Genomic DNA, 27,729 nt, shown 5'->3' on the forward strand with positions numbered 1-27,729 from the left:
TCCTTTATCAGAGGATGGGTTTTAGAGGAAGTGCATGCAGAATAAAGAATGCACGCTTTTTTTCCCTTCTTCTATTTGTTCTTAAAGAGACTTTGCATAAGTTAGGTTCCACTGGTCACTAAGGAGCTTCCTAATGTTGCAAATTACGTAGCAGCTACATGCAAAAATATTATTAGCATCGATCTATTGCATGCATTTGGTGAACAGTAAACTGTAGAGAGCTGGGTGGAAATGCCCATGTCAAGGTACTGTTTCTTCCACTTCTATGTGAACAGTGTAAGTGCATTAGCATGTCACTGCAATTCGGATTTAAGTCAACTTCAGTTAATCTATGGAAGACGTGAAGTAAAAGAGCATACAAGTTCACTTAGTGTCTCAGTGTGGGACCTTAAGCCACAATCTCACACTTTTTGCAGATATATTGGGACTTAACATCATTGCAGAACTTTCTTGTCCTCTCTTAGCATTGATGCCTGGTTTGTCATGAGTGCATCATGCAGTAGGTTAGTGTGTCCAATGTGAAGATTTATTCATCTGCATATATTCCAGTTCTTTCAGCTTTGCCTGTTTTCTTCTATGCTAGTGGTCTGAGAAGCCATGTGTCCCTCATCTGCTGCAGAGGGACAGCTACTACGTCTACTCACAACAGGAACTGAAGGAGAAGCTCTACCAAGAAATTATCTCCTTCTTCGACAGGGGCAAGGTGAGTTTCTGTGGTGTTCTTGGGGTTCAGTGGTGCTTAGATTGGTGAAAATAGCTGCCAGCAGTTGTTTTCAATGGGAATAACAAGTCGTGATGATTAAGGCCTGGCTTTTAAACAAACCAAGCTTTAGCATGAGCAGCAAACCTGTTTGTCTTTCATGTGTTTCAGTTCTGTTCCCTTGTTAGTTGAAGGGAACTAACTAGTTGTAAAATTAGTCCTATTCTCAATACTGTCTAGATGAGAAAACCACAGGTATTTTCCTTTCTTTTCCTGGCTGATGACTTTTGTTACTGGTATGGTGGTTGTTTTTAGGTTTTTTTTTTTTGCATTGCAATAAATGTGGTTTATCTGGCTGATAGCAAACTTGTGTCAGTTGCCTTTTGGGTGGATGGTTCTATGAAATCTAAATGAGACAGACCCAGAGAAGCCTGGTGAATGGAATGATGCAGTGCAGGAGGAGAACACATGGGCTTCTCTAATTTGCTGATTGACAAATGTGAAAAGCTGTGACTGTGGCAGTCATTGCAAAAAATGTACAACGTGGAGTCAAAGAGAACATTGGCAGTGCATTAAACTGCTGTGTGCATTAAAATCAGCTGAATTTTTGTGTGACCTGCCTGTGGTGGTGAATGCTTTTAACTGAATCTTTTCTTTGTGCTCTTCTTCCCCGACTTCCCTCCCTTCATCTTTCTTGGAGATGTGGGAAAAAGCCATTCAGCTAAGCAAAGAGTTGGCTGACATGTATGAAAACAAGGTTTTCGATTATGAGGGACTCAGTAATGTCTTGGTAAGAACTTTTCCCTGTATTTTTTGCAGGCTGCTAATTGCTTAAATTAATATCATTGAGCAAGATAAGCCCCAGATAGAATTATGTTAAGAGCAAACTAACATATTGACCTTTCCAAAACCATAGGGTGTTTTAGAAGAATGTTTTCTTGAATGTTTTCTGTCTTTAACAGTATGTGGTTTTGACCTTGCAATTAGCATGACAATATTGTGTGAAGATGTTTAGCATCCTTAATGTTAATCAAATAAGCTAACGTTTGCATAGCGTGTTATCAGGCTCCATAAATTCATTGCCTTCTCATTCCTGCTGTAAAATTGCTGTGCATCAGTGCAGGCCTATAGAATGGCCTTGGTTCTGAATGACTTTTTCTAATTGCTAAGAATGTAACCAGATGGTCTTTATGTATTTTCATATGAGAATCATCTGCCTGATATTATTTCTGCCAGTTCTCTGACATTTGTCACCATTTGTGTCTGCTCAGCTTTGGAATGTGTTTACTTTTAATTTGTGTTGCACTGGTGAAAGATTCCAAGTATCCTTCTGGAATCCCAAAAAACATGACATTGTTCTGCAGACCAGGAGATGGAGTTGATTCTGGCCCAGGCAGACCAAATATTTAACCAAGTAAATGGATAAATATTGTCTGTAAGGAAAAAAGAAATGGTAGGAAGTGTTCTGTAGGGGAGAGCTGGTCGATCAGCTCTTGTCACTGGGAATGCGAGCTGCAGCCTGCCAATGTCACTGAGCTCTCCAGAGTGAAAATGCTGACTTTTCTTTTTCAGAAAAAACGAGCTACTTTTTATGAAAACATTATGAAGGCAATGAGACCTCAACCAGAGTACTTTGCAGTTGGATACTACGGTCAGGGTTTCCCCTCTTTCCTCCGGGTAAGAGTTGTTCAGTACTCAGCATCTGGAGTTGTGGGTACCCTAAAATCCAGAACTCCCCCAGAGGGATTCAGATGCCAAACTCTTTTTGTCCTTTGAATGCTACTGAGAGATAGGAACCCCTGAAGTATTTCAAAACTGTTCAGCATAGAAAAAAAGACAAGTTAGAGTCTGATTTTTTTTTATTTTTTTTTAATTAACTGCTTTATTAAAGTTGCTGTAATGCAGTTGGGTCTGTTAGATCGCTGTTGTGTTTACATACGAGCTTAAACAGAGTCTACCTTTGGTATTAGTATCCTATAAGCTACTTCAGAATTATTGTGGCTGTTAGAAAATGTGCAGCTTGTAAAGAGCTTGCCCATCTCTTTTTAGTCTGAACTTTGTTTTAAGGACAGGGCTCGTTGCATTGCTCAAGCACATTAGTGAGAGTGTGGTCCCACGCAGAAGAATTAAAATGCAGAGATGCTTCCTGTTTGAGATTGCTGCTGAGCACTGCTGGATGTGTGCTAACTGTAACAGGAGAACCCAGCCAAAGTGAGTCAGATGGGCAGGGTGCAGCATACTAGAACATTTTCCAAACTATTACTTAAAATCAGGGAACATTTACATTTCATATGTTTCTACTGTTAAGCTAGGAGAAAATCTTTCATCTAAACCTCTGTCACCTCTTGATGCGTGTTTGGAAAGCTCTTTCTCAGTGCTTTTGATGTTAATTCTGAGTGGTTTTTTTTCTGCTGCCCACAGAACAAAATTTTTATCTACCGTGGCAAGGAGTATGAACGGAGGGAAGACTTCAACCTGAAGCTCCTCACCCAGTTTCCTAGCGCTGAGAAGATGACCAGCACTGCCCCTCCAGGAGAGGAGATCAAATCTTCTCCTAAACAGTGTATCTTTTGGTTCTAAAATGCTTTGACACACATCTGTCTCCTGCCTGGAATTACAGAATTACTAAACAACAGATCAGTAAGCGAGGGATTTGCTATTCCAGGAGAACCTTGGAGCAGACACCGTGCATGAAAATAAGATGATCCAAAACTGTAGTGGTCACCTTAGACAGGAGATGACTTGGTACTGTGAGAATTAAATGACTTGCTGGTGGAGTGAGAGCTTTGCATGTTGCAGGGAAGGATTTCTTGTACCCATCTCTCAAGCAGGCAGTGCTTACTGCTGTGTGTGTGATCCACTTGGTACGTCCAGGTGGAAGACATAAATTACAGGCAGTAAAGGTGGGAGGAGGGAGGTATGCTGTCTTCTTGCTTGCAGTTCACAAGCTTTTATGAAATGCCTGTTTGTTTTTTTTTTTTTCCTCCTATAAATTGCTTTGTAGGAAACATGAAATGATTGCTTTATTCTGATGAAAGCTGTTGGGTGAGCAGCCCTCCTTATTCTTATTCCTTTGTGCTGGTTGAACAGAATGCTGCTGGGCATAAGATCTTCTTTCTCTTCTGAGCTTGCCCAAGTGCAATTGAGTGAAGATGCTTCAAACTCTTCTGTTTGTAACTTCTAGTCTGTGTCAGATATGCTCCTGGAAGACACATGTTAGTGAACACCAAGCTGCTAGGCTTCTGGCCTGTGTTGTACAGGCCAGGCTAGAGAAACTGATGGTCTGCTTTGGCCTTAAAGCTCTGTGTACAAAGGCGCAGCTCAAGCAGTGATACCAGATGCTTCCCTTGCACTAAGCCTGCCAAGCACTCAATCCACATAGGAAATTAAAATTCATTCAAGGCCAAACTTGGTATCAAAAAATGCCTTCTCTGTTGCTGCTTTGTTTCAGCTACTTCCTTTGCATCTGTTTGTGTTTGTTCTAATGGTTTTGGCTCGAGATGAACCTGAACTGCAAGATTTGGATCCAGATCTGAACTCTCCTGAAAGTTTGGGGGTGTTTGGTTCCGGGTCTTTGGCATGGCCCCATCGTAAAGGGGAGCAGCTGCATAGCTTGGATGTGGTACAGGTTCTTCTCGGACTCTTACAAACACCATCTGAAAAGATGAGAGGTTTGAGTGCCCAAATCACTGTTATATTAGGCAGGGCTTGAAGGTTCCATAGTTTGTTTTAATTTCATGGGGGTTTTTTTGGTTTTATGCTGGAAACCTCCTTGGTCTCGGGCTCTTTTTAACTTTTGCTTGAAATCTATTCCCCTGCACTTGTATGATATAATGCCCTGTGCTTCCTTTGGTTGTTTCATAACAGTGTACTGGAGCTAATTAAGCTGTTCACCATCTCAGGGAATGCCTACACACACAAACTGGCCACTCTTCTACCAGTCTGGAGCTAGAAGCTGTATAGAATGCTCAGCAATGGCATAAAGCCCAAGCTAATAAGCTCTCCTGAGAGAAGGAGTATATTAGCTTGGGCTCAGTGCTTGATCAGCTGTAGCTGTGTGGTTTTGGTCAGGCTTGGCAAATACCCAGCTGGCTCTTCAAAGCGGGCAGAATGACCTTGCCTTCGCTTTTAGAATACCGTATAGAAATATCCATGGTGGAATAAAGGATGTAAGGGGCTGCCCTACCCACCAGTAAAACATTGCCTCTTCAGAGTAGGATTGGCAGAAATGGTCTGTTAATGTGAGCCAAACTGTACTTCACTTTTCCATACAGATTTTTAGTTACATAAAGCCTTCAGTGCAGTCCTAAAAACTGAATATTGCAGGAATGACATTGTGCTTGGGGATTCTGTTACTAATTTGTCTTGAATTTCTGTCAAGGTTCACAGATGTAGAAGATGAGGATGGCATAGGTGTTCACTGGTTAAAAACAAGTAGCTCTATTGATCTAGAAATTGCGTGGGCAGCATTTTCACTGTCCTGGAATAATTGGGCAGGTAGAGGGAAGAGATGGATGCATGCATTACAGGACCTTATACACAATCCTGTTCTCCTGTCCTTAAGATAAAAATCTTTAGCACCCAGGCTTCCCATGCATTTCACCAGGGGAATTTAGCTTGCTGGAAGCATTCATTTAGCCCTTATCTTTTTCGGGACTTTTAGTTTGTGGGTAGCATACTGACCACAACAAGCAATATGAATTCTGTTATTGTTGATCAACACCAAGTATTTCTCTTCAAACATGAGAGAGCACAGGGAATTATTGAGAAATCTGACGTTTGATGAAAACAGAAAGGACACTTTTCTCCCCCTTTCTCTTTTCCCAAAAGAATTTGTAGTTTTTCATCCTTAACTGTAGCATCTCAGATGTGCAGTGCTTTATAGTGAAGCCTGTGATGAACCTGCCACCTACTTATAAAGACAAACCTGTTCCTGAGCAGATCTTAAAGTAATTTCTTTTCCTTTTCTCTCAACATATCCTCTGTATTTTTCTCAGTGCAGTCACAAGATGGAGTGTATTTTTGTCTCTTATAAACTCGTATCCTGTTCCAGTCTAAACTTAATTATTTTTGAGGGCAACAGGAGAACGGTGGTGCGAGGAAGATGGGTGGTGAGAAAACTCACTATTGTCTCTGCTTCTTTGTAGCTACTACAGAGCAAACGAGGTGCAGCAGTTCACACACTCACGACCATTCAGAAAAGGAGAAAAGGACCCAGAGAACGAATTTGCTGTGAGTCCTTCAGTTTTAGTACAGGCTGCCTCAGTTGTCCGTGCTATATGTGAACTGCTTTGTGCATTTGCTTATTCTGCCAGCGGTGTTTGGAACAGCACTGTAACCATTTTTCTTTCACCTGTGGCAATAGAGTTTGGCTGTTAAGGTGTAGGAGGAGCAAAGGGTTACAGTTCATGTTGGTTGCGATCTTTATGCAAAGATAATGTGATATACTGAGGTATTCTGTACCTGTGCTCAAATCCTTGATGTAGGATCCACAAATACTGTGTTTTTTAACCATAACATTCTACAGAGTGTGGTCTGGTGTCTGCTGGTGCCTGCTATTGCCTGTGGGTGATGTAGCTGTCCTTAACAAGGCCAACATTTGACTCTGAAGAATCAACTTCAGGCCAACTTTTTAGATGTGCAGTGGAGAGTGTAGTTTAATAGCATATTTCCTTGCTGTCTGTGAGGCATTCTGTGGCTCACATGCAGTGGTTGGGCACATTGCATGCAGCTCTGGCTAAATGAACCATAATCGTGCCTCTAGTAGTGGTTTATGTGGAAGACAACTGCCTTCTGCCTGCCTGTGTTGATACCATTTGTTGCCAAAACCCCAGTCAGTGAAAATGAATGTGTAAATCTTGCCAGCTTAGTGCTGGAAGCCCACGTTCCATGCTGTAGTGCAGAAGAGTATTGAATTGCAAGACCAATGTTTTCTTTACGTCTTGTAATTTTTTCCTTCTAGACTATGTGGATAGAAAGGACAACCTACACGACAGCATATTCATTTCCAGGCATCCTCAAGTGGTTTGAAGTCAGACAGGTTTCAACGGTGAGTTCTGCACATAGGTTGTTTTTCACCCTCTGTGATCTCTCGTGGAATGAAGTCTTGCCACACTCAGGACTGGCTGTTCCACCAGTGGCAGGGCACACCAGTCATTTGTCTTCTGCTTTCTCCCAGGAAGAGATCAGCCCATTGGAGAACGCCATAGAAACGATGGAACTCACCAATGAGAAAATCAGCAACATTGTCCAACAGCACGTCTGGGACCGGAGCCTTCCTGTGCATCCTCTCTCCATGCTCCTCAATGGGATTGTGGACCCGGCGGTCATGGGGGGATACACCAACTACGAAAAGGTCTTTTCCACATTTATTGGTAGCTCAGTTTGACTTCCTCAGTCAGTTGGAGGTCTGGATTGAAGCATGGGACATCAAGGTGGAGTTTTCAGCAGTTACTCGGATGTGGTGTTGGGTGTTTCAGTGTTAGGTTTCAGTGGTGTGTACTGCCGCTGAGTTAAGGAGTAGTCCTCCTCTTTGAGGCCATATTTACATTGGTGGTAACAGTGTGGCACTGCCTTGTGGGAGCGTGGTGAGGTGCTTGGCAGTGCAAGAAACAGAAGCCAAATAGCTAACATTTCTCCATTAATACAGAATGGAAAGGTAAGTGAAGATTTTTCTGCCCAGCAAATCATCTCTCATTACAGCGTTGCAGAAAAGAGCAGGTATTTCAGGGGGAAAAAGAAGAAAAAAAGACAGGGAATGTTTCTCATCCATGTTTATTCAGTTATTCAGTTGACATGGTGTGTGTTCCTTCCTTCTGTGATGTTAACTTAAGCTGTTTATTCCCAATATTTAGCTACGATCTCCCAAGCAAGAAATGCATTGCTTATTTCACTGCACTGAATGGACGGTGTTAAAAGATGTTTAATTCTTCTCAAACGTGTTGCAGTCACACAAAATGAAGTGAAAGAGTTGAATAGGAGAGGGTCTGAAATATCTGGGGTATAACTGGAGCTGCATGCTTCACCAGTGGTGAATTTGGCCCTGAATCCTCCCATTTCGTGAATTAAGGTTGACATAAAGTTTAGAATTACAAAAGTGGGAAAGCAGCTAAAACTAGGAAACACAAAGTATCTGTAACCACATCTGGAAATACTCATTTCTGGTTCACATTTTCCTATTTCAACTGGAGATCACTGCAGAACATTCAGCTTTTGTGGGCGGCTAAAAACTTAAGTTTTAATTGTTTCTTTGTAGCCAAAAACCAAAGTCTGCATTTTTAACATGTGCCTTCTTGCAATAATTAAACACTTTCAAGAAAAATCCATTGGGACTTACCCAGCCATCCTTCATGGCTCACCTCCTCTTGACATCCTACGCTGAATCCTACCTAGCCCTATCTAGCCCTGCAAACACTTGTGCATGCAGTCCAGTTAATGGAGTGCAGAACTTAGAAACGCATGCAAAGGCTGAAATAGACCAGAGAGAGTGTTTTGAAACACCAGGTGAAAAATTATTAGGGATTTTATCTAGGAAAAGAAAAATGAAATTCTTCTGACTGGGATCTGTGATACATTTCAGGGCGATGCTCTGCAGCACATAGTGTGAGTTGGCACAGTTTTAGGATTTCAGTCGAGGAAAGTCTATATGTGTTTGTTCAGCTTTTAAACCATTGCCAGATTCTGTTGGTCTGAAGGTAGATGCATGGGAAGTGTGGACTAAGGGCGCTGAACTACGAGTCAGCATCTCTGCAGTCTTATTTCTACTGACTCTTCGTAGCAAATCCCACGTGAAGTGTTGTACGTTGGGACTTAAATGCTAGATCTCAAGGAATCCATCGGGAGCACTGTCCTGTTCACTTTCCTGAGACTCCAGTTATTTACACACACTGAGGCTGATTCTGCTGCTCGTGTCTGGGTGGCAAGTAATACAGCTTTGATTATTCAAGCCAATACCAGCAGAGGGGAGTTTTGTAACTTACAATTTTCACTGACAATACAATGAAATCTTCATTGAAGAGCTGGCTCTGCAAACAGCATCATGTCTAAATCATCTTCTCCCTTTGTTTCAGGCCTTTTTCACAGAGAAATATCTTCAAGAGCATCCTGAAGATCAAGATAAAATTGAGCTGCTTAAGCAATTGATTGCTCTACAGGTATCACGTTTGCAAACATAGAGATGCACTATGTATGAGTGCAGGTGTTTTTCCAGCTTCGTTTTTGGAGGGAGAAAATGCAACTAGATACTCTGAGAGCAATCTCTGTATGTGTGGAATTGATTTTTATTTTAAGAGCAGTTATGTTCTAAAACTGTGGCCTAGGATGTTTCATGTAAACTTACAAAGCTTTTTTTTTTTTAACTTTTCCTGAAGTCATTAGGCCTAATGTTTTCTCAGTCTGACCATTGAAAGTTGTCTGTTTTCATCTGCATAGCAGTGAAAAATTGCCCTAAATTTGCAGATCTGTAAATGGCCCCACAGACCAATTTGTGTGTACCTCTGTTACAGCAGAGTGCAGTTAAAGCTGCTTCACACTCACACAGCTCTGGAAGCTGAGTTGTGATGCCTGAATGTTCAACGTGCCTTATTTTCCAAAGCAGAATATGGGATCTGAGTATGGAAGAGGGAACCATTGGTGTAGATGGGGTTCACATTTCTTGGTAATACACACACACAACTAAATAGACTGCCAGGTTATTGTAGTATCACAAGTTATGAGTCAGTAACTGTGTACTTTGACTGCTATTTTCTCCTGTGCAAACTTAAAACATACTGATTCAAGTCCTTTGCTTGTATCTGTATGACATGCACAGAAGATTTCTTGCTGGAGCAGGAGATCAGATTTGCCCTTTCATTTCCCTATGTTGTTTCCGCTCTCAGATGCCATTGTTAGCAGAGGGAATAAGAATCCATGGCGAGAAGCTGACAGAGCAGCTGAAGCCTCTGCACGACAGACTGACAGCCTGCTTCAAAGAGCTGAAGAAGAAGGTGGAGAAGCAGTACGGTGTAATAACTTTGGTAAGCACAGTCTGATGTTCTGCCTCGAAGAAACACAACTCTGCCCATACAGCTTCTGAGTTCGCCTTGTGTGATTTGTTGTGGATGTGTTTCTCTGCAGCCTCCCTCCCTGACCGAAAGGAAACCAAGCAGGTCAGGCTCTGTCGTGTTGCCCTACATCATGTCTTCCACGCTGAGACGGCTCTCTGTCACATCTGTGGCCTCTTCTGTGGTCTCTACATCTTCCACGTCATCTGATAGCACTTCCTCCAGGCCAGGTTCAGATGGGTGAGTAGTCAGCCTTTGTGCAGGGAGATGCCTTTGCTAGAGTGGGTTTGTTTCTTTCAGAAGATGAGATTTGTCTAACTTCTAATTTTGTAATTAGAAAAACCTGCTCTAGTAGCAGATCTGGAGGTTGGTGGCTCTGCCTGTGGCTGGGGGCTGGAACTTGGTGATCGTTGGGGTCCCTTCCAACCCAGGCCGTTCTGTCGTTCTATGAATTAGTTACTCTTAAAATGAATGGCAGGTTTAATCATAAAATGCCTGTCTGGCTCCCTCTGCCAGTGGATTGTACTCTGCCTTTAAAAAAAGAATAGAACTCAAAATTGCTCAAGCAACTGAGGAGAACAAATTTTGCTGAAAATTCTGTGGTCCTAGTTCAGTTTTTTTGTGGTAATCTGTTCTGCAAAATAAGAGAGAATGGCTTTTTGACAGCACATGGAATGTCTGATGATGGAGTAATATTTTGTGTTTTTTCACTCCTTTGGGCTGAAGATCTATTCTGGAGCCTCTCTTGGAGAGAAGAATATCAACAGCTTCCAGAGCTGAAGAACTGCCCGTGAAAGAAGATGGTGATAACAGGATTTGCAAACTGAAGCGGAAGGAATGGAGTATCAGCAAGTCCCAAGTTATTGTGGAGAAGGAGCCAGAAATGGAACTGACTTCCAAAATGGTAATGCAACAACAAGAGAAGAATAGCAGTAATGAAATCCCAGCAGGAGATTTGTGTTTCCATTTCAGCCATGTTTGTCATTGGGAACTTCATTAAATAATGGGAGGGGTTCAAATACCAAAAGTTTGGTCATCTGAGTAATTCCTGCTTTTTTATTTGGAATATTTGTGTCACAGACCAAACTGCAGTTTGACTTAAAGTATAAAAACTGGAAGTATGTGGCACTGATGTTTCATCTCAGTTCTCTCATTTCTTCTAGGAGATGGAGGACTCCAGTACACTCAGAGCTGTGTAGAATTGTTCTGTTTGTATTGGAGCAAGCAGATATTGCTGGCCCACACAAAAATGCAGCTGGCAAGCCAGATGTTCAGCTGCTGTCAGTCAGCATCACTGCACAAATCAAATGTACTGCATCAGTTTGGTACTTTGGGGAGATGAAAAAAGATGGTATGCTAGTTAGGTCATTAGCTTGGCGCTTTGAGAAACAGGTTTTCCAAGTCTGCACTGTGCTCCAGACCTCCTGCATGAGAGCAGGAGTGTTTATTCCATGAGAAAAGTTTTTGCAAAACAGGAATAAAAGAGAATTATACCCCTACAGCTAAGACTGTGTTGCACTGTCAGAGGGTATGCAGCAATGAGGCGTGTTGGTATTTAAGCTGGTGGCTCAGTGACAGTGATTTGACATAACACAAGTTGTATAAATAATAAAAACCCATCAGCTCTTCTGATTCCCTTTCCTTGACCAGATCTCAGCTGGATCTGGCACGAATGGGTTGTGTTGCTATAGAATGAGGAATTCTCATCAAATCTGAGCGATGCTGCCAGCATATTTCTGAAGAAGGGGAAGCGTGGTTCTAGAATCTTGCCATTTGGTGTTGATAGGAAAATCCGGGATTGTAAATATTAGTGATTCAGAAGGCCTGGCCCTCTGCCTTTGGAAATGGTGCTGTTGAATTAAATGGGTTTAACCCACAAATCGTGAGGTCAGCTGCTGATTGCTTCATTAAGTAAAGCTAGATGGAAAGTTTCTGGCAGAAAGCCTGTTTTATTGACTGCTTCCCTGGGACAGTAAAGCATGTGTGTGCAAGACTTTGCTTTGCAGAGAGCTAAGAGATGCAAACCAGAACACCCACCCATCCTTCTCACCATCTCTCTGAGGGCACGTTGCATGTGTGATAAGCTCACTGAAGTATATGAGCAGTTAAGGGTTATACTCATGCTGAAGAATGTTGCAAAGTATACAGAAAGCTTTTTTTAATAGCTGGTTTGTTCCATGTCTGCGTAGTGCAGCACAGGAATCAGGCAGAGTGATTTTATGCAGCTCTTGAATAAGCTGTGTGGGAGCCAGAAAGCCAGAGGGAACCAAAGGCTCACTGTATGTCCAGCAGCTTTGGGCTCTGTTCGTTTTATATTCACTGCACACCAGTGTGCACTCCTTAATGTGCAGTGAGAATTGCTCAGTGAGAATTGATCTCCAGGAGTTCAGTGAGTTTAATAACATATGTAAGCATGACAGCCTTCTCTGTAAAGCAATAAATAATATTTTAAAAGGCTTGAATAAGTTCAGGACTCTCCAGTCCATGTTCAGAAAGAATAAATTTCACCTTTGTCTACTTGGCTGGAATGTCCTTTTGGCTGCCTCTGTGTTCAGGCATGCAGTGCTGTTAGGAAACCGGGGCACTGGGATTGAGGTGGAATTCAGAAGGCCGAATGAAGCTTTTGATGTCTCTTGTCTTACTGACACTTTTAATTAATAGCACTGTGAGGAGGCAGGTTTGCTAATTGGAGGCACTCTGAGTCAAGCTGGCCAAAGCAGCACCTATCACTGCAGTTATCACCAAGCTGAGTGTGGTGTTTGGTTGCCCGCCTAAGGACCCCTGCACAGCTGTAGCACTTGTGACAGTTGGAGTGGCTCCGTTTACCCCTTGGCATCAGTACGTGGATGTCATTACAGCCATTTAACAGTCAGCTGGTCGAGGCTTTGGGAAGAGGTCCTCAAAGATGCTGGGTGCCAGCTCCTCTTCCAACTGGCTGTAGGTTTCCTTCCCTGGCATCTTCCTTATTTACTGTATATATTGATGTCATTAAAAACAGTTTAATATTGCTACCCGTTTCCTGAGGTCCCAGAGAATTCTGAACGTGTCACAGGAGCACAGTGGATGCCTTTTGACATGGCTTAGCCAGAGCTGTGGTTTCACCTGAATGCACCTTTCTCTCTTACACACAGCTCTCCTGGAGCATCTTGGTGCCTTTGTGACAGGTCTGATGATCTGATACGTGTGCAGCAACTTTGCTGACTCCTAAAGGCTTTGTTTACTCTTTGTTTTAAGCAGAGCACGTCAGGAAAAGCTCAAAGGCCAAAGAGTCTTCAGTTAGGAGACAACAGGCTGACTTTGCTTCAGAGTTCTTCTCTCCAGCAGCCAACGCCTCTCAGCCCACCTCCCATCACTCCCAAAACCCCGAGAACCCACAGTAAGTTCTGTAATACAGCAATTGAGCCGAATGGGTTAATGTAACTTTGCTGAGGTCACCTCACTGGGGAGGGGAGGAGGGAAGTAAATCAAGTGGGATGGTGACAACACGTGCTACTGGAACACCTGTAGTGAATCCACTGAAGGGAACTGCATCCATGCTCCATGGTGGCTTTGTTTGGCTTCTGAGCAGATCTCTGGCTGAATAGCACAACCCTGCAGGCTTTGTTAAACATTTTAAAGGAGATACTGCTCTGCAGCTTGGGCACTCACCTAGGTAATGTTACACTTGAAAGAAGAGTTTATCTTGAAGAATTAACAAACTGAGTAATTAGCAGTTACCTCTGCTAGGCTGTGTCATTAATTCATATGCAACATATGAATAAATGAAGCCACATATGAATAAATGACCAAGGTAAAAATGCAGCTGTATTCTCACCACTGCTGGTTTCCTGCTGTTCTTGGTGTGAAGTTTCTCACTCTACCACTGCTCTGTTTCTTAAATGGATAGAAAATCGTATGTAGGATCTTCTTACGTGGATATAAATTCAGAATCCAATGTTCCTGAATAACAAAGCGAAGAGATAAAACCTGTATGGGAGGTTTAAAACAAAAAGTACTTATTGGGGTAAGGGAGTAGGGAGGAGAGAACCAGGAACACAAACAAACGTAGAAATAATACCTAAATAGAGATCTGTGAAAGGAATATAAAACCTCATAGCAAGCAGTTTTAATTGCCATTAGTAGCAGGACAGCTTCCCAAGAGTTCTTCTGAAATTTCAATACTTATCTACCCCATCAACTGGAGTTAAAATCAAAGTGAATTCTCGGGTTGAGGCCCTGGCTGAAAGGAAACCCCAGTGAACATTGCAGATGTGATAATGGATTCAATTTTCTGTTCTCTCAGGCATGCATTTTTCACATAAGCTTAGATTCATTTGATGGAGACGGAATCCTTTGGGGCATTTTGAACTTGAGGGAGATAAAACTTTGATTCTACTTTGACATCTCTTTTCAGATTTGGCTGCTAGAACAAATACATGGTCAATTCATTCTCCCACTCCTTTTCCTCCTACTTTAATGTCTTGTCTTACTCTTCTTCTAGGTTTTCCCTCATTGCAGTCGGATGGATTGCCAGCTGCTAGCCTGCAAAGCACCCCACCCCCACCTCCTCCCAAGAGCAAACCCTATGAGAATAGCAACCCGAGGAACTCTGTGGAGGTAAGGAAATGAGAGCTGACGTTTCTCTGGAAGGCAGCATTTGAGAAAGACACCAGTGAAATTTTCCAAGCTGCTTCTCAGTGGTGCTGCTTGGAACTTGTCATTTTTCTGATTCACCCCCTGAAACCACAGAAGAATAAGAAGTCTTGAGAGAGTGCTGTCAAATGCAGCCCCATTTTCAGGTGGTGACTGTGCTATCCCTGATTAGGCAAACTGTGTGGGATGGGGCAGGGAAGAGTTTCCAAAACATGATCCACATGTAAAATAGTACAGTAATCTGGTTTACATACTGCCAGAGATGGATTTGTGGAAATATTCCACCCCATGCCTTGCACAGAATAAGTCAAGCACCCCAAATCTTTACACTGGCGTCTGTTTGTAGTCAAAATGTTTTCACTATATGCCTATGCATAACTCACACCTATTAAATATTCAAAGGATTATGTAAGAACAAGGTTATGTAGCATAGTTGAGTCTTCTGCTCTTGTGTGGGGCTCTTCTGTGGCCATCTGGGGAGGTATCCCACTCCTTGCTTCATCTATAATTGGCACAAGGGCACTTAATCTCTTCCGATTGGTTCCTGTTCTGGATTTGTGCCTCATCTCAGGGATGTCTGTCCTTTTAGTTTCTTATTTATGGCATTCTTAGGTCTTCGAAGAGAAACATCCCCTCTTGGGAAGGTTGTTTATCGTAGAAAAGCAACATATCTGGATCTCAAAGCAGAGCTTCAACCTTGAGTAAAATGCCTCAGCCAGGCAAAAATGTCAGATAATCAGCATTGGAGACGTCCAGTGGACACAGTTGTGTCAAAACCATTTCACCAGCTCCTGAAATGTTGCTGCTTCTGATATGAAAGTAGTTGCTTACCACTATGCAGCACAGTTCCTTTTGGAGCCCTGACAGCAATGTCTTTCCCAGTGCTACTGACAATTGTGGAGTACCTAAGTAACAAGATAGGGATTTTCACCAAAAGTCGTGAATTTGAAGAGTGATGACACTTCCCAAATACGTTACTTCCACATCACAGAATGACAGTGCAGCAGTTGATCATTTATTTCTCATTGACAATGGCATCAGGTTTTGAAATGTGGGATAAGTGGGATGTTTTCTGCTTCATTTGCAAATAGACTCTTTTTCCCAGAAGGGGCATTGGAACTGATGTAGGTGGTGTGGATGGCGGAAATGTGCCAGCCCTGTGGGAGTTGCTGGTTCAAGAGGATTAATGAAAGAGCCCCCTTCCCTTGAGTATTGTAAGAAAACTAATTACTAACATGCTCTGGCTCACAACGTTGACCTTGGCTTATAGCCAAATGGATGGATTTAAAGGGCTGTAAAGAGAGATTGTAGAAGTGTTTTCTGAGGCGTTTGGCTCCTTTTGCTGTTCGTGTAAAGTTGAGCGTGTCCTCATTTGGTTAAAATAATCATGAAATCTTGGTGCTTTCAGCTAGGGGTGAACCACAGGAGTTTCTTCTTCACCTGGCCTTCATTTTTCATGCGTTTCCAGGATGTGCAAAGGGCCAACTTGAAAGGACCCGTTTAGAGTGGTTTTATGCAAGAACAACAAGAATTCCACAACCCCATGTGTTGGGCAGGAATTCTGTGGCTTGTTTTAGCAGAACTTTTCTGTTTATGGAGTTAGTTGCACCATTCTGATTTGGAAGCATTTTACATCCCTTTGGTGTGTGGTGCAATTCACCGGGAGGTCAAGCCAGCAAGATAAAGATGGTTGAATCCTGAAACCCCGAGAAATGGGTTTATTTCCATTTTACTGATAAAACTTGGGACACTGGGCAAATAACTGGCTTGGTCAGGCTGTGGGTCTGAAGCAAGCAAAGCATATTTACGGCTAAAGATTTCTCTAACAACTAAAACATGTCTGTTTTATTACCTCTGGGGGATGTGTCCTTCTTTGCCCCTCTCATTGATGGCATGAAGAACTGAAAGGATGCATTCAGAGATGTGATCCTGAAAGAGCAATCAAAAACCACAGGAGTTTTTGCTTTGCTTCTGTTTGGTCAAGCCAAATGTCTTTACTTGCCTGGTAATGGTTTGTTTTTCCTGTGTGTCTTCATTTTATCTTCTCAGGTTGCTCCACCACTACCGAGCAGACGTGAATCCAAACCTCCCCCTCCACCCCCAAAAACCAGAAAATCCAGTGTCCTCTCATCAGAGCAAGGATTGCAGTGAGGATTATAGACTTGCTTGTCTAACAGCAAGTACCTAGAGAAAGATGGCTGCTTTCTCTTCACTGACGTGCTGGGGTTTTCTACCCTAAAGACTATTGATCTCAGTTGCCATTCCATTTACTTCCACTGAAGTTCTCCCTGGAAAATAGCAAAAGGAACTCTGAGTGTAACTATATTCCCAACCTCTGATTTATTTTTCCAATAATGAGACACTAATCACAGAAGGGAAGAAGTCAGCCTACTGGAATTCTTATATTAGCCTTGTCTATCCTGAATTTTTTCACTGATGCAATTTCAGCAGCTCGTTCCTAATGTCAAACTATCACAGTAGTGATTTGAAGCCAGTGCTTCACCGAGGTAAGCCACACCAGTATGAGATGTGTTCTGCAGTATTTTCACATGGGTTCATTCCAGCTTTATGCTAAAGCACAAATCCCTCCTCCTGTTGCTGTAGTCAAGCCCTGATTTGCATGAAGTGAGACGGATCGCAGCCGTGCAGCGTCAGGTGTTGGTGTGTGATGTGTGGTCTCTTAAGATTCGTGATTGCAGGCAGAGAGCTGAGCATTGTGAGCAGGATAAGAAACCTCTTTTCTGCTACTCATCATATGTATTGAAGATGAAGTGCAGACGTTCTGCCTTCCCCGTTTCTGCTCAAGTGGTGGCAGTTGCTCACTCCCAATGGAGAGTTTAGGTTTGCCAGTACTTAATCATAGTTTCACTGTTGGTTCTGGTTTTAACACTACAGAGCAGCTGATATCCCTTCCTTTGTTGTGTTGCTACTTTGTTTTGCACCTGGGACAAAGTCTTCATCTTCATGCTTTTTAAATAGAGTGTAGAAAGTGACTTTTCTCCTGTGAATGTCTTAGAATGAATGGAGGTTGTGTTGATACCAGCACTGTATTGATACCAGCAACTTGGGGAGGATGGAGTGTGTACTGTAACACTTTGGCTGGCCAGATCCTCACAAATAGAAATAAACATCATCCTCCCTCTCCCCCACTCCATTTAGGGCAATACTTGCACTTTGTTTTGTAGCCTCCCTTGGTCTGAGTTGTTCACAGCCACTAGACTTTAAGGAACCACTTGGACCTGGGATTTGTGGAAGACTTGACAATCAACTTGTCCTTCCATGCTTCCTGTTGCTTGGATTATTACAGCTCTGCAGCTTTTTTTGCCTTGGAGAACAAGATAATTATGTTATTTATAAGTATGTTATTAATCTGCTTAATTATTCTCTCTTAGTTATTTATTTCCTGCTCTCTCAGGATGTCAACAAGTCTTTTCATTTTATTTATTCTAAAGAAGAAAAATGTCCTAATCTTGGGTTTTAACCTTTAAAAGTTCCTGCCTTTCCTCAGCTCAGATGGAGCACAAATATCTTTACTCCATGTGGCCCAGATGGGCTTTGTGCAGTGCTTAAGCTGGAAGGAAGTTTGATTGAAAGTTGTCTTGCAGCGTGCATTTCAGCACTGTTCTACCACAGAATTACCTAGATCATCCCAGCAGTAGCTTCAGCAACCCCTTCTTGCTGTGTGGAGCAGGACCTTCCTAAACTCTCCATTTCAGAACTCATTGCTTGTGAGGAACATCACTGTTTTCAAGCAGCATAATTATTTCTGATACATCCCCCCAGAGTTGTCACTGCCACTTGGTGCCACATTTATTTCATCCAGCGAACAATATTGCTTGTTACCTGTCACTGTCATTAAGCTCCTGATTATTGGGTATAATTTATGGAGATGCATTTAAATCCTTGCTGGGGATGTTGCTCAGAAGATACCATTTTTTTGTTTTGTTTTGCTGTGGCTTGTTTCTTTTCTTACAGCCCACTGCACCAATCTTCTGCTCACGTGACTTATGTGAGTTTTATTGCCTTACTGAAAAACTCAAGTTGTTTGAGATAGGCTGTAATTAGGTTTAAATTCTTTTTCAGATAAAAAGAAAGAAACCCTATTCTGGCTGTGAGGACCAAAGTTGCCCTTTCGCTTGTTCTTATGTGTTCCTTTGCCTTCTGTGTGACTCCAGTTAAGGAAACCTGCAGGAGCTGCATTTATTTTGCTGCGTGTATGGCTCTGCAAACAGATTGCACTCATTAAAGGGTCAGATCAGATTCCCATCACAGCAGGATGGAGACGTCGGGGAAGTTGCACTGCAGTCACAGTTGTGCTCACAGCAGCTCACATGCAATTGTCTTCTGGGCTGTTGCCTTCCCAGGGGAAATCTTTGAAACCTTTCTGGACAACCTGAGCGTGTTTCAGTGCCTCTGCTGTGTGCTGTAGGACTTGTCAGCTCTGTGTTACATTCCTGACCACAGATGCTGCCTGACTGGAACACCACAGGGTTTTCTCATCCTTCATTTTTGTCCACTTCTCCCTCTTGTAAGCAGAATCTCCCTTCTGCTGCTGTTGCACAAACTGAAGGATCCTCTGAAGCTCTTCCCTTGAACAAGAACTTTTGTCTTCAGGTAGGGTGAGGTGTGAGTGATAGAAACCTATACCTTAACACCACCTTTTGTAATTCAGTGCCTTGCCTTTGTATCTGCCTGTTCCCTCATTCTGAGGTGCTTTTCCTTTCCAAAGCAGGTTTGCTTTTAACTCCTTTGGTAAGGCAGCAGGAAGCTCAGGTAGTGGCTTCTCATGGGCTGACAGCACAGTGATCTGATTTGGTCGATTCAATTCTAAATGGCATTTGAGTCATAATTGCTTGCTTTTCTGATCTGTTTTATTAACTTGAACTTGGAGATGTACCTTGTGCAGCCAGTGGGTATTTTTCCTGCAGCAGGAAGCTGGTCCATGCAGAAAGGCCTGGGGGAAGCCTGACCTTGGGAATAGTTCCTCAGTGTACCTTTATGCAATGCTTCTGAACTTGAGGATGTTTGGTTCTGCCTGCCAGTCAGTATTACTGATTGTGAAGAGTTCTGTTCTTAGCTGATACAAGTCAGCAGAGCCTCCATAGAGCTACAGATGGGATTTCTGTGCTGTCCCGAGTGACGTGAGCCTTTGTTTGGGCCAGTTTTGGAAAACAGCATTGTCCTCTGTGTTGGGTTTTTAAAAGCAATTGGGCATTTAAGGGTGTAAGCACAGGGCCTGGCTGGTTTTAATTAAGGAGAATTTAGTGCAAAATTCTACCAGACCTCTGATTTTAAAACTTTTTTTAACGAAAATGTTCTGCTCTTTGCTACAAGTTCTGATATTTAACCTTCAGAGACTGTTTAAGATCTCACTAATTCATTTTCAAGATGAGAATCAGTGTTTCACATCACTCAATGTCATTGAAAGCATAGGACTGAAAATGGGAGTCCAAGACTGATCCGTAATGGTGATCTCCACGCAGAAGTGAAAGCAAACGGTGGCATTTGTGCCCAGCTCCTTGCTTGGGATAAGATCGAGTTCCATGTGCAGCCTGTGGAGGAGACAAGATCTGAATCCCATCTCAAATCCACACTGTCCACAGCTACTGGGGAATTTCAAGTCACAGAGAGGATCTTTTTTTTTTCCTTTGGAGAAATATGCTCAACACTTGCTTTCTGGAGCTTGTAATTAAAACTCGTCACGCTGTGATAAATTCCTTCAAAAATGTTACAGGCTCTAATCCGCATCAGGGAAGAGAGAAACAGACAGCTTTCCATTTCAGTGGATTATTGGATTAGGAAAGGACACCGATTCCACTGAGAACAGCTCTGTGATCTGCAGCAGCAGAAATGCCATCGTGTGCATGTAGCAGTTGTTGAGAACCTGTATCCAGCCCCCACCACGCTGTGCAGCCCACGAGCAGCAGGTTGAACTTGCAGTGATAATGGCTCGGATTTCCTCTCCTTATTTATTTTTATAATTGTAAATGGAAATAAGAAGTTTTGAAATGTCTGTAACTTAACTGTAACCTTTTTCTCAAATGTAAAAACATTCCTGACTACTACTGGCTACCATTATTTTTTTTGTTTGTTTCTTTTAATTAAAAACTTCTCTATCTTACGTTTACCATTGCAGAGTACGTTATCCAGTGGAATGGCATGAGCTTTTCCTGGGACTCAGTCAGGAAAATCAAACCACGCATAGATGTGATTTCATTTCTTGCGCAGTAGGAGCTGGGCTGTTCAGAAGCACGTGAGGTTCACCCAATTCTGCTCTTGTTCATGTTCTCATTAATCCTCACAGTGCATTGCAGAGTGTATTTAACTGGTTTTGATGTGAGGATGGATATCCCAGTTGGAGCTGAGTGAGGTTCCTGGCGTGGTACGACCCCAGCATCCATGGTGTCAATGGATGTAGTCGTTCCCTGTTGGTATTGTAAAGATTTTAATGACATGAGGAACCACAGGATGTGTTTGTCTTGAGTTCAGGAGAACATGGGTGTTGTGTGACACGTCCTTGTTAACATTTGGAGATGCTGCGTGTGATGGTTTAGTTAGGAAACAGCCACCTCTACAGACTGCAAATCCTTTTTTCCTCTTTTCATCCCCTGCAGTTGAAGCAGCAGAAAGTATGGCTTTTAAACTGGCTCTGAAGGAAGGGTAGGAACTAAGTGTGGGGAAAGGAGGCTGCATCTCTCTGGGTAAATGGCATAGGATTCACTGTAAAGCAAGGTGTATAATTTTTTTTTTAATGCATTAACTATTGTAAAGTTTGTAAATACCTTTTTAATATAAATGTAGTTTTTATGTGTGAACCAGTAAAAAAAAATGAAGCATACAAAAGTCCTTCATGTGTGGTCTACTGATGTGTGAGCAGAATTCCATTCCAGCAGTAAAATTATTTGTAATTCGTAATGAAGTTGTACTACTGTTGAGATCAGGCAATGCCCAGACATTGTGTGTAGGTGTGAAACAAAAGCTGTCATTATGGAATGCAAAGCCGACCCCACAGAGCTGATTCCCCTCCACTGAACTGCAACGTGTTTTCTTTTACCTACAAGCAAGTCAGCTGGACAATGGTATCCTCCACTATTCCCCACTAATTTCACAGTATTTATTCACGTATTGCAATCAAAGCAGAGGCAGGAGGAACTGTTTTCAACATTGCTTTGAAATTTTATTCTGGGACTGTTGTTGCCTTTGTGGATTTAAATCTTCTTTCTTCTGGCTTCTCCTTCGATCAGGCTTGCCTGTAAGCACACACCATATATTATTTTAAAAGAGAAGAAAGAACTTTGATGATGGAATTTTAAAGCCTGCTCAGATGCTAACATATTCCTACTGAGGTCTCCATTGGAAGGAGGATTAGAATGACATAAATCTGACCCGACGTGATCTCTCTGCCACCTGCCCATGGATCTGATCATGCAGTATAATGTAACTGACACTTAGAATAGCCCTTTTCATCCCAAAGTGCGTGACCAGCTTTACATCTGTTAAGGGGCCCATCGCCACAGCAGCTCTTAGAGGGCAGCCCAGCAGCTGCAGAACACTCCATTTTGGCATGAATTTACACAAAGCATCACTATGCAAAATGTCTCCGTCAACTTAAGCAGCTGGCCAAGATACCAAGGGGAAGAAAGCTGTGCTTGCAGAAGTGTTACAGGGTGGGACAGTTGTCCCGTTCCCATCTCTGTATACATTAGTTCTTTTTGAATGGAAACAGAGTTCCTGTGTCACATCCTGCTCGACCTGATCTCCTATTTGTGCATCTATTTATGTTGTTCCCTTGGAACTGAAAGCCCAACGTGTTTTGGGTAGGAGTTCTCAGTATATTATTCTTTCCCTTTTGTATCTCAGCTCATTGTATTTCTGTCCTCACTACTGGCAGCTCCAGGAAGTGATGAAGGCAACCTGCAAAGCTGTTTCCATGGGCTGGTTCGTTTCCTGACACCTTCCCTCTCATTGCATAATGCTCCCGTGTCAACTTCAGCAGTGTGTTAACATTGGAAAACCTACATCTGGAAAAGCTTTAATTTGTTTTCAGCATCATTAAGCAGCTAGAAGTAAGAAAGCCACACATTTCAGTCTATACCACAGGAACAAGGTATGCCAGGCGTGTGCTTGAGCGTGTATTCAGAGGCGAGAGTTATGTAATTGAAATTTTTTTGTTTGGGCTTCAAATATTAATTGTAGAGGGAGAGTTGCAACTTTAGGACAACTCAGAGATATTTCCCAGAAAGTGAGGACCATCTGGGCAGGTCAAGGTGCTGCTGTATTGTTTGAAGAGCACTCTTCTGCTTGAGAGTGTTGTTTCTGTGGCAGATCGTGTGTATGTGAAGTCTCTGCTGTCACTGCATTAGAGCATCTAATGGAAAATACATTTCCCAGTCCGGGGACCTTGGGAGCAGCACTTCCATATGGCTCAATCCTTCAGCTGGCAAAGTGTGCCTTTGAAGTTAAGCATCTGCGAATGCTGCCTACATTTGTATGAAGGAAGTACGTGCTTGACTTTATTTTGGTTTTAATTCAGTAAGTAATGACATAGTTACAACAGGAGCATCAGGATTAATGTGGTCATATTCTAGCGCTGTAACTTGGACATACTGAGAGTGATGCAAAGCTGGGGTTGCCACGTGTGAACTAAGCTTTCCTGCCTCTTCTGCCCCACCGCTCGCACCCCTCCACCCCGTGCTTTGCCAGCCTGGACTGGTCTGAGATTTTCCCACAGCAATTAGAGAAAACCACACTACTTACCACGGTTTCCTTCAGATTGCTCAGCCTGGGATGCTGGTATGATCCAGGGCATTCAGCCTTCTGTACTTCCCCAAGATTTTCCATTTCATTTGCAATCTGAATGGGGAATAAACACAGCCTTCATGAAAACAGATTTTTCTCCGAAGGCAAATCTCCCCAGTTTAAAGGCAAAGTTTCTACTGCACAGTTGCATTTACCTCTTTCCTACATGTTACACTTGCTATAACAGCTGTAGAATGTTGGAATTGTGGTTACAAGGGAGTACATGTGAAATATTAGAAAGCATCAGAAAAGCCATTGGTGGACAGAACCTTTCCCATCTGCTCTGTGGTTTGAGTCCTTCAGTGAAGCACTTGCCATCGAATCCCGCACCAGCTGCCATTGCCACATTCTCATGGAGATGGATGGATGTTGTCACAAAGCAGCTGATCAGAAGGGCAGCTCAAACAAGGGACGGTGAAGTCAGGTTTGACCTGGAATCAGGCTTCCATCCCTCCTGTAGAGCAAACTGACGAAGCTTTCCGTCTGTCACAGAAGCACTGCGGTGTGTGCAAGGCTCTCTGTCGCTGTACCACCACAGCACAGTCTGCTTCCCAGTTCTTACTTGACACAAAGGCTACACGTGTGTTGTATAATGCACACCAGTGTGCTGAGAGAGAGACTCCTGTATAGTCTGTCACCTCTGGTAGTGCCACGAGGCTTTTTGCTTGCATCTAGTACAGATAAGGGATCGGAGCAAAAGCAAGAGCTGTTTTACAGTCCTGAACTTACCTCTCGAAATGATTCCACCAGATTTTCGGCATTCCTTTTTCCTCCCGGTTGCAGGCCGTAAGACCAGTGTTGAGCCAAGCAGATTGCCACAGACGTGGTAAACAGGAGGACACCAGCCAAGATCTTCCTGGACTTCTCCATTCTGCGATGAGAGAACAAAGCGTATTTCTGATCCTGCGTCATCACAGCTCAATTTTTATCTTACAGAATCACCCCGGTGGCACTGTGCCTACGCGTGGGTCACAGCTGGGTTCTGAGCCCCTCAGAGCGTGGATCAACTCATCACAAAGAGATTTGACATCCGAGACATTTGGATAGAGATCTAAATTGGGATTTTTGAGTGCCCTTTCAGAGCTTTAGGAACCCCTGGACCTCGAAGGTTCAGTGAAAATCCCTGTTGATATTTGACAGACAGGTTTGGTGTAGCCAGTTTCTGTTCTAAGAAGTGCCCTTTGCAGTGCCTTCTAATGCAAGTTCCTTCCAGTGCAAGCATCTGTAAGGACTGAAAAGTTGAAATGGACATGGCAGTTCAAGTACATTACCTGCTTGCAGAGAGAGGCTGCAGAACTGCTCCAACGCTTCCCTGCTGGAAAACGTGCCGTGAGTTGGCTTCTTGTCTCCCTTTATATCCAGCCACCCCGCCACCAAACCCTTCACAGCAGGTAACGCTGCCTCATTCTATCCTACGGGCTGCAATTTTGTTCTTAAAGTTGTTGTCGTGTACTAAAGAAGTAAAGCACATAATTGGAGCAGCTGGGTGTAGCTGTTACCTACAGCTGCTTTCTCTTAGAGCCATGAAAGTTACAGCTTTCCTTTTAAGAGGCCGTAAACCTGATGTTCAAACCTAGCTGGCTGCTGTTGCCCCATGGAAAATAAATAGATGGTCTTTCAGTGGCTTCTGGTTTTTGAGCAATAAGCAAAAGCTCTTCTGTGGGTTTGATTTTCTGAAGAGTTCCTTACAGGAGTTGAAATGGATGAGGAATTTGGTTTATTCTGTGTATATCAGAAGGAAACAGACCTTCAGTGCATAAACAAGAGGTTGCACCAGCACGTGGCATTTTGCATGCTCTTCTGCAAGTCCTTAATGCTTAAATAAAAATGCCTTCGTGTTCTGTGCTCTACAAAATGCAAAGCAGTACTAAATGGATCAAATAGACTCGATGATGAGGTTGTGAGTGCTGAGGAAGGGGCTCTCTCGCTTGAATAGGACCCTCTGTATACATGTAATGGAGAATCCTGTTCATATGGATATATGTGTATATACAGATGCACACATATATGGGTGTGTGAAGTTAGGCATTAACGCTCATGGAGCTTTTTGTTGAGACTTCATGCACTGCAGCTTTTGAAGAGGTCGTGGTCGCCATCTGCATGCAAAAGTCAAATTCAATAATTTTGATGGCAGAAACCTGTTTTTTTTTTATCCCCCTGGCCACTGTTCCGACTTGCTCTGCACTGGTTTATGTGCAATTGGGTGTATCATGTTTAGTGGTGTTTAAACATCCTCTCTTCCTGCCCCTGTGACCTCTTTGAGATTAATGGATTAAATGTAATTTAATAAGTAAATAGTTGAAGGAGGATTTAGTGACTGCAGCAAAGAGCAATTCTTCCTGCTGTAATGCTCCTACTCACAGCAAGAGGAGCCAGCAGCAGTTCAGCTGATAAACTGATCAAGCTGTGAAAATAGCTGGTTTCAGTGGGAGAAAGGTTACCTTAGCGTAGGCAGATCACTTGAGAAGGGAGATTTTCTGTTTTATGACTGCTTCCTTCTCTGCTCTTCCTAGCAGAAATTAACATTACAAAGGAAATGGAAGATTTTGCTCATCCTGAAAGATGGCATTTAAAGAAGGGAAGGGGCCTGCTTAGCCAGGTAATTGCACCTCTTATTCACCCTTAATTCACCATTCTGAAGCCAAGTCTGCCAACCTGCCCTCGCTGGCTGCCAGCAGCTGTGCTCCTCAGTGGGGCTCCTTAGAGCTGCTCCTGCAGCACAGCAGAAGGAAGCACAGCGGTGAGCAAACTGTTCTCGTCTCATGTTCAACTCCGGGCCCAAGTTACATAAAGGAGGTGGGAGGTTGGGGAGAAGACTACAGCTGGTTCTGGTTGCCCACAAATATTTCCACAGCCCCACGTAAAGGAAACCAGCAAAGGACTCCGATTGTGGCAGAGGTGGAGCCCACGTGGAAGGCTGATCCAAGGTCTGGGAGAGCTTCAGTCAGAAGAAATCAAAGAGTAGAGCTGGGTTTTGCACATCAGCTCTCCCTCTTTTCTAACTTCTTGTCCTTCTAAGTAAAATTAAGTAAGACAAAGACACCTGTGTATTTCCCATTTTTATTAATGCAATTTGAATTAGGCTGGAACCTGCATGTTCTGAATACGCCACTTGAAGCTGTTCGTACAGCTCTGTCATAGCAAAAGAGGTACCTTAAATTCATCTGCAAATGAATGATGCCCCATGCAGTGATTATTTAAAACATAGTACTTCAGTGAAAGTTCAAATATATTTTATACACAGTGATTATGAAAATATATTTTCCCATACAATATTTTACTTCTAGCTACAAAATATGATAAAGAAAAATAATTCATTTGTTTCTCTAGCCCTAGGAATCTTCTTCTTTCTGCAACACATCAATCAGTGAAAGTGATGAGGTGGGAGACAGGACTCCAAAAATCACAAAGCATTTCCCTATGGATGTTTTTGACCAAGGATGGGGTGTTATCCTAGAGCCAAATTAAAGAGGCCAGGGAATCCAGAAAAGAAATCCCAATTCGGAACCACAGGGCTGTAGGATTTTGAGTCCTGGAAGTTCACGTGATATGCCTGAGTATCATCAAACCCAACTTGATAAGAATTCCACACTTCCCCAAACACATCATAAACTGTTCCTAAACTAATCTTTCTAGACTGATGGCAAAGCAGCATTTTCATAGCAACCACTGAGACAACAAATACAACTTCAGAGGATGGGAAATTCTGCACTGCATGTAAGAGACAACGCACCAAAGTAACTGGGACTCAAACCACTGCTAACAGATCGCGTTCTGTGTTAGGATACATCTGTTCTGGACTTCAGTAACAGTTCTATTTTCATAGATTCAATGTTAGTTTCAACTTTGGGGTACTTTAAAGAAGCATCTGAGGTAAGAGTTCTTGATGCACCTTTTTTGGTCTAGGTTATGTGCTTTTTGATTGTGTCCAAAATAAACATTAGATGAGAACTCAGCTTGATACTGCAGTGGAAACAGCTTATGAGATGAAGTGCATCACCACCTAAAGAAGTGCTGTGAGACTTTCTGCACTCCAGAAGTCACATAATTCCATATTTGACTCACATGTAAAGCAGCTGTGGAAAGGGCACTCCACCCATCCAAAGAGGCTTTCACAGCCACTTTTAAGCAGGCCCAAAGTGGTATACTGACATCTGGCTGGGGAAAGGATTTTGCCCATGTGGTCAAGGATGCAGTGTACAACAGTATTTGCATAGTACATGGAAGGGAAACAAGTGCCATTTACTCATATATACTGGAGGCATGGCAGGGGAGAAAGGAGTGGGTGCTATGGCTGCAGCGCTCATCTCTGGTGACAGTGGATTGGATTCTCCTATGTCCATTTAATCCCCCACCAAGAACAAAGAAAATGTACAGGTACTCCAGGTTGGGAATGGACAGGACATTTGAAAGCAAGAGAATGTTTCCTTAGCAGCTGTAGTTGATAGTGCAATCGTGTGCTGATTTGGAAAAGATTAAGTATGCAATCCCAGTTTTAAACAAGGATGGTTTTGTTATAACCAGATCTGCTGTGTATGCAGATCCCTTCAGTGGAAG

General features: G+C 42.8%; 2 protein-coding genes across 2 annotated transcripts in view; one reads left to right on the top strand and one right to left on the bottom strand.

Annotated features, from left to right (window-relative positions):
• Positions 1-16,524, top strand: part of DOCK5 (dedicator of cytokinesis 5) — a gene marked incomplete at both ends in the record, with an annotated part of 65,222 nt that extends 48,698 nt beyond the window's left edge. The window contains 15 exons of the mRNA XM_079547354.1: positions 584-703; positions 1,401-1,490; positions 2,273-2,377; positions 3,122-3,263; positions 5,568-5,649; positions 5,848-5,932; positions 6,663-6,749; positions 6,879-7,055; positions 8,770-8,853; positions 9,577-9,714; positions 9,815-9,981; positions 10,468-10,645; positions 12,979-13,117; positions 14,222-14,337; positions 16,423-16,524. Of these exons, the coding sequence (XP_079403480.1) occupies positions 584-703; positions 1,401-1,490; positions 2,273-2,377; positions 3,122-3,263; positions 5,568-5,649; positions 5,848-5,932; positions 6,663-6,749; positions 6,879-7,055; positions 8,770-8,853; positions 9,577-9,714; positions 9,815-9,981; positions 10,468-10,645; positions 12,979-13,117; positions 14,222-14,337; positions 16,423-16,524 (1,812 nt within the window). The remainder of the gene's footprint in view (positions 1-583; positions 704-1,400; positions 1,491-2,272; positions 2,378-3,121; positions 3,264-5,567; positions 5,650-5,847; positions 5,933-6,662; positions 6,750-6,878; positions 7,056-8,769; positions 8,854-9,576; positions 9,715-9,814; positions 9,982-10,467; positions 10,646-12,978; positions 13,118-14,221; positions 14,338-16,422) is intronic.
• A 5,057-nt stretch (positions 16,525-21,581) lies between these two features.
• GNRH1 (gonadotropin releasing hormone 1) lies at positions 21,582-24,042 on the bottom strand (the record flags this gene model as incomplete). The annotated part of the gene is made up of 3 exons (XM_079547449.1): positions 21,582-21,623; positions 23,131-23,226; positions 23,902-24,042. The coding sequence occupies 3 exons, from the start codon at positions 24,040-24,042 to the stop codon at positions 21,582-21,584; spliced, it is 279 nt and encodes a 92-aa protein (XP_079403575.1).
• Positions 24,043-27,729: the final 3,687 nt, after the last annotated feature.

Source organism: Tetrao urogallus, assembly GCF_951394365.1.
Source record: "Tetrao urogallus genome assembly, chromosome: 27".
Taxonomy (NCBI): Eukaryota; Metazoa; Chordata; class Aves; order Galliformes; family Phasianidae; genus Tetrao; species Tetrao urogallus.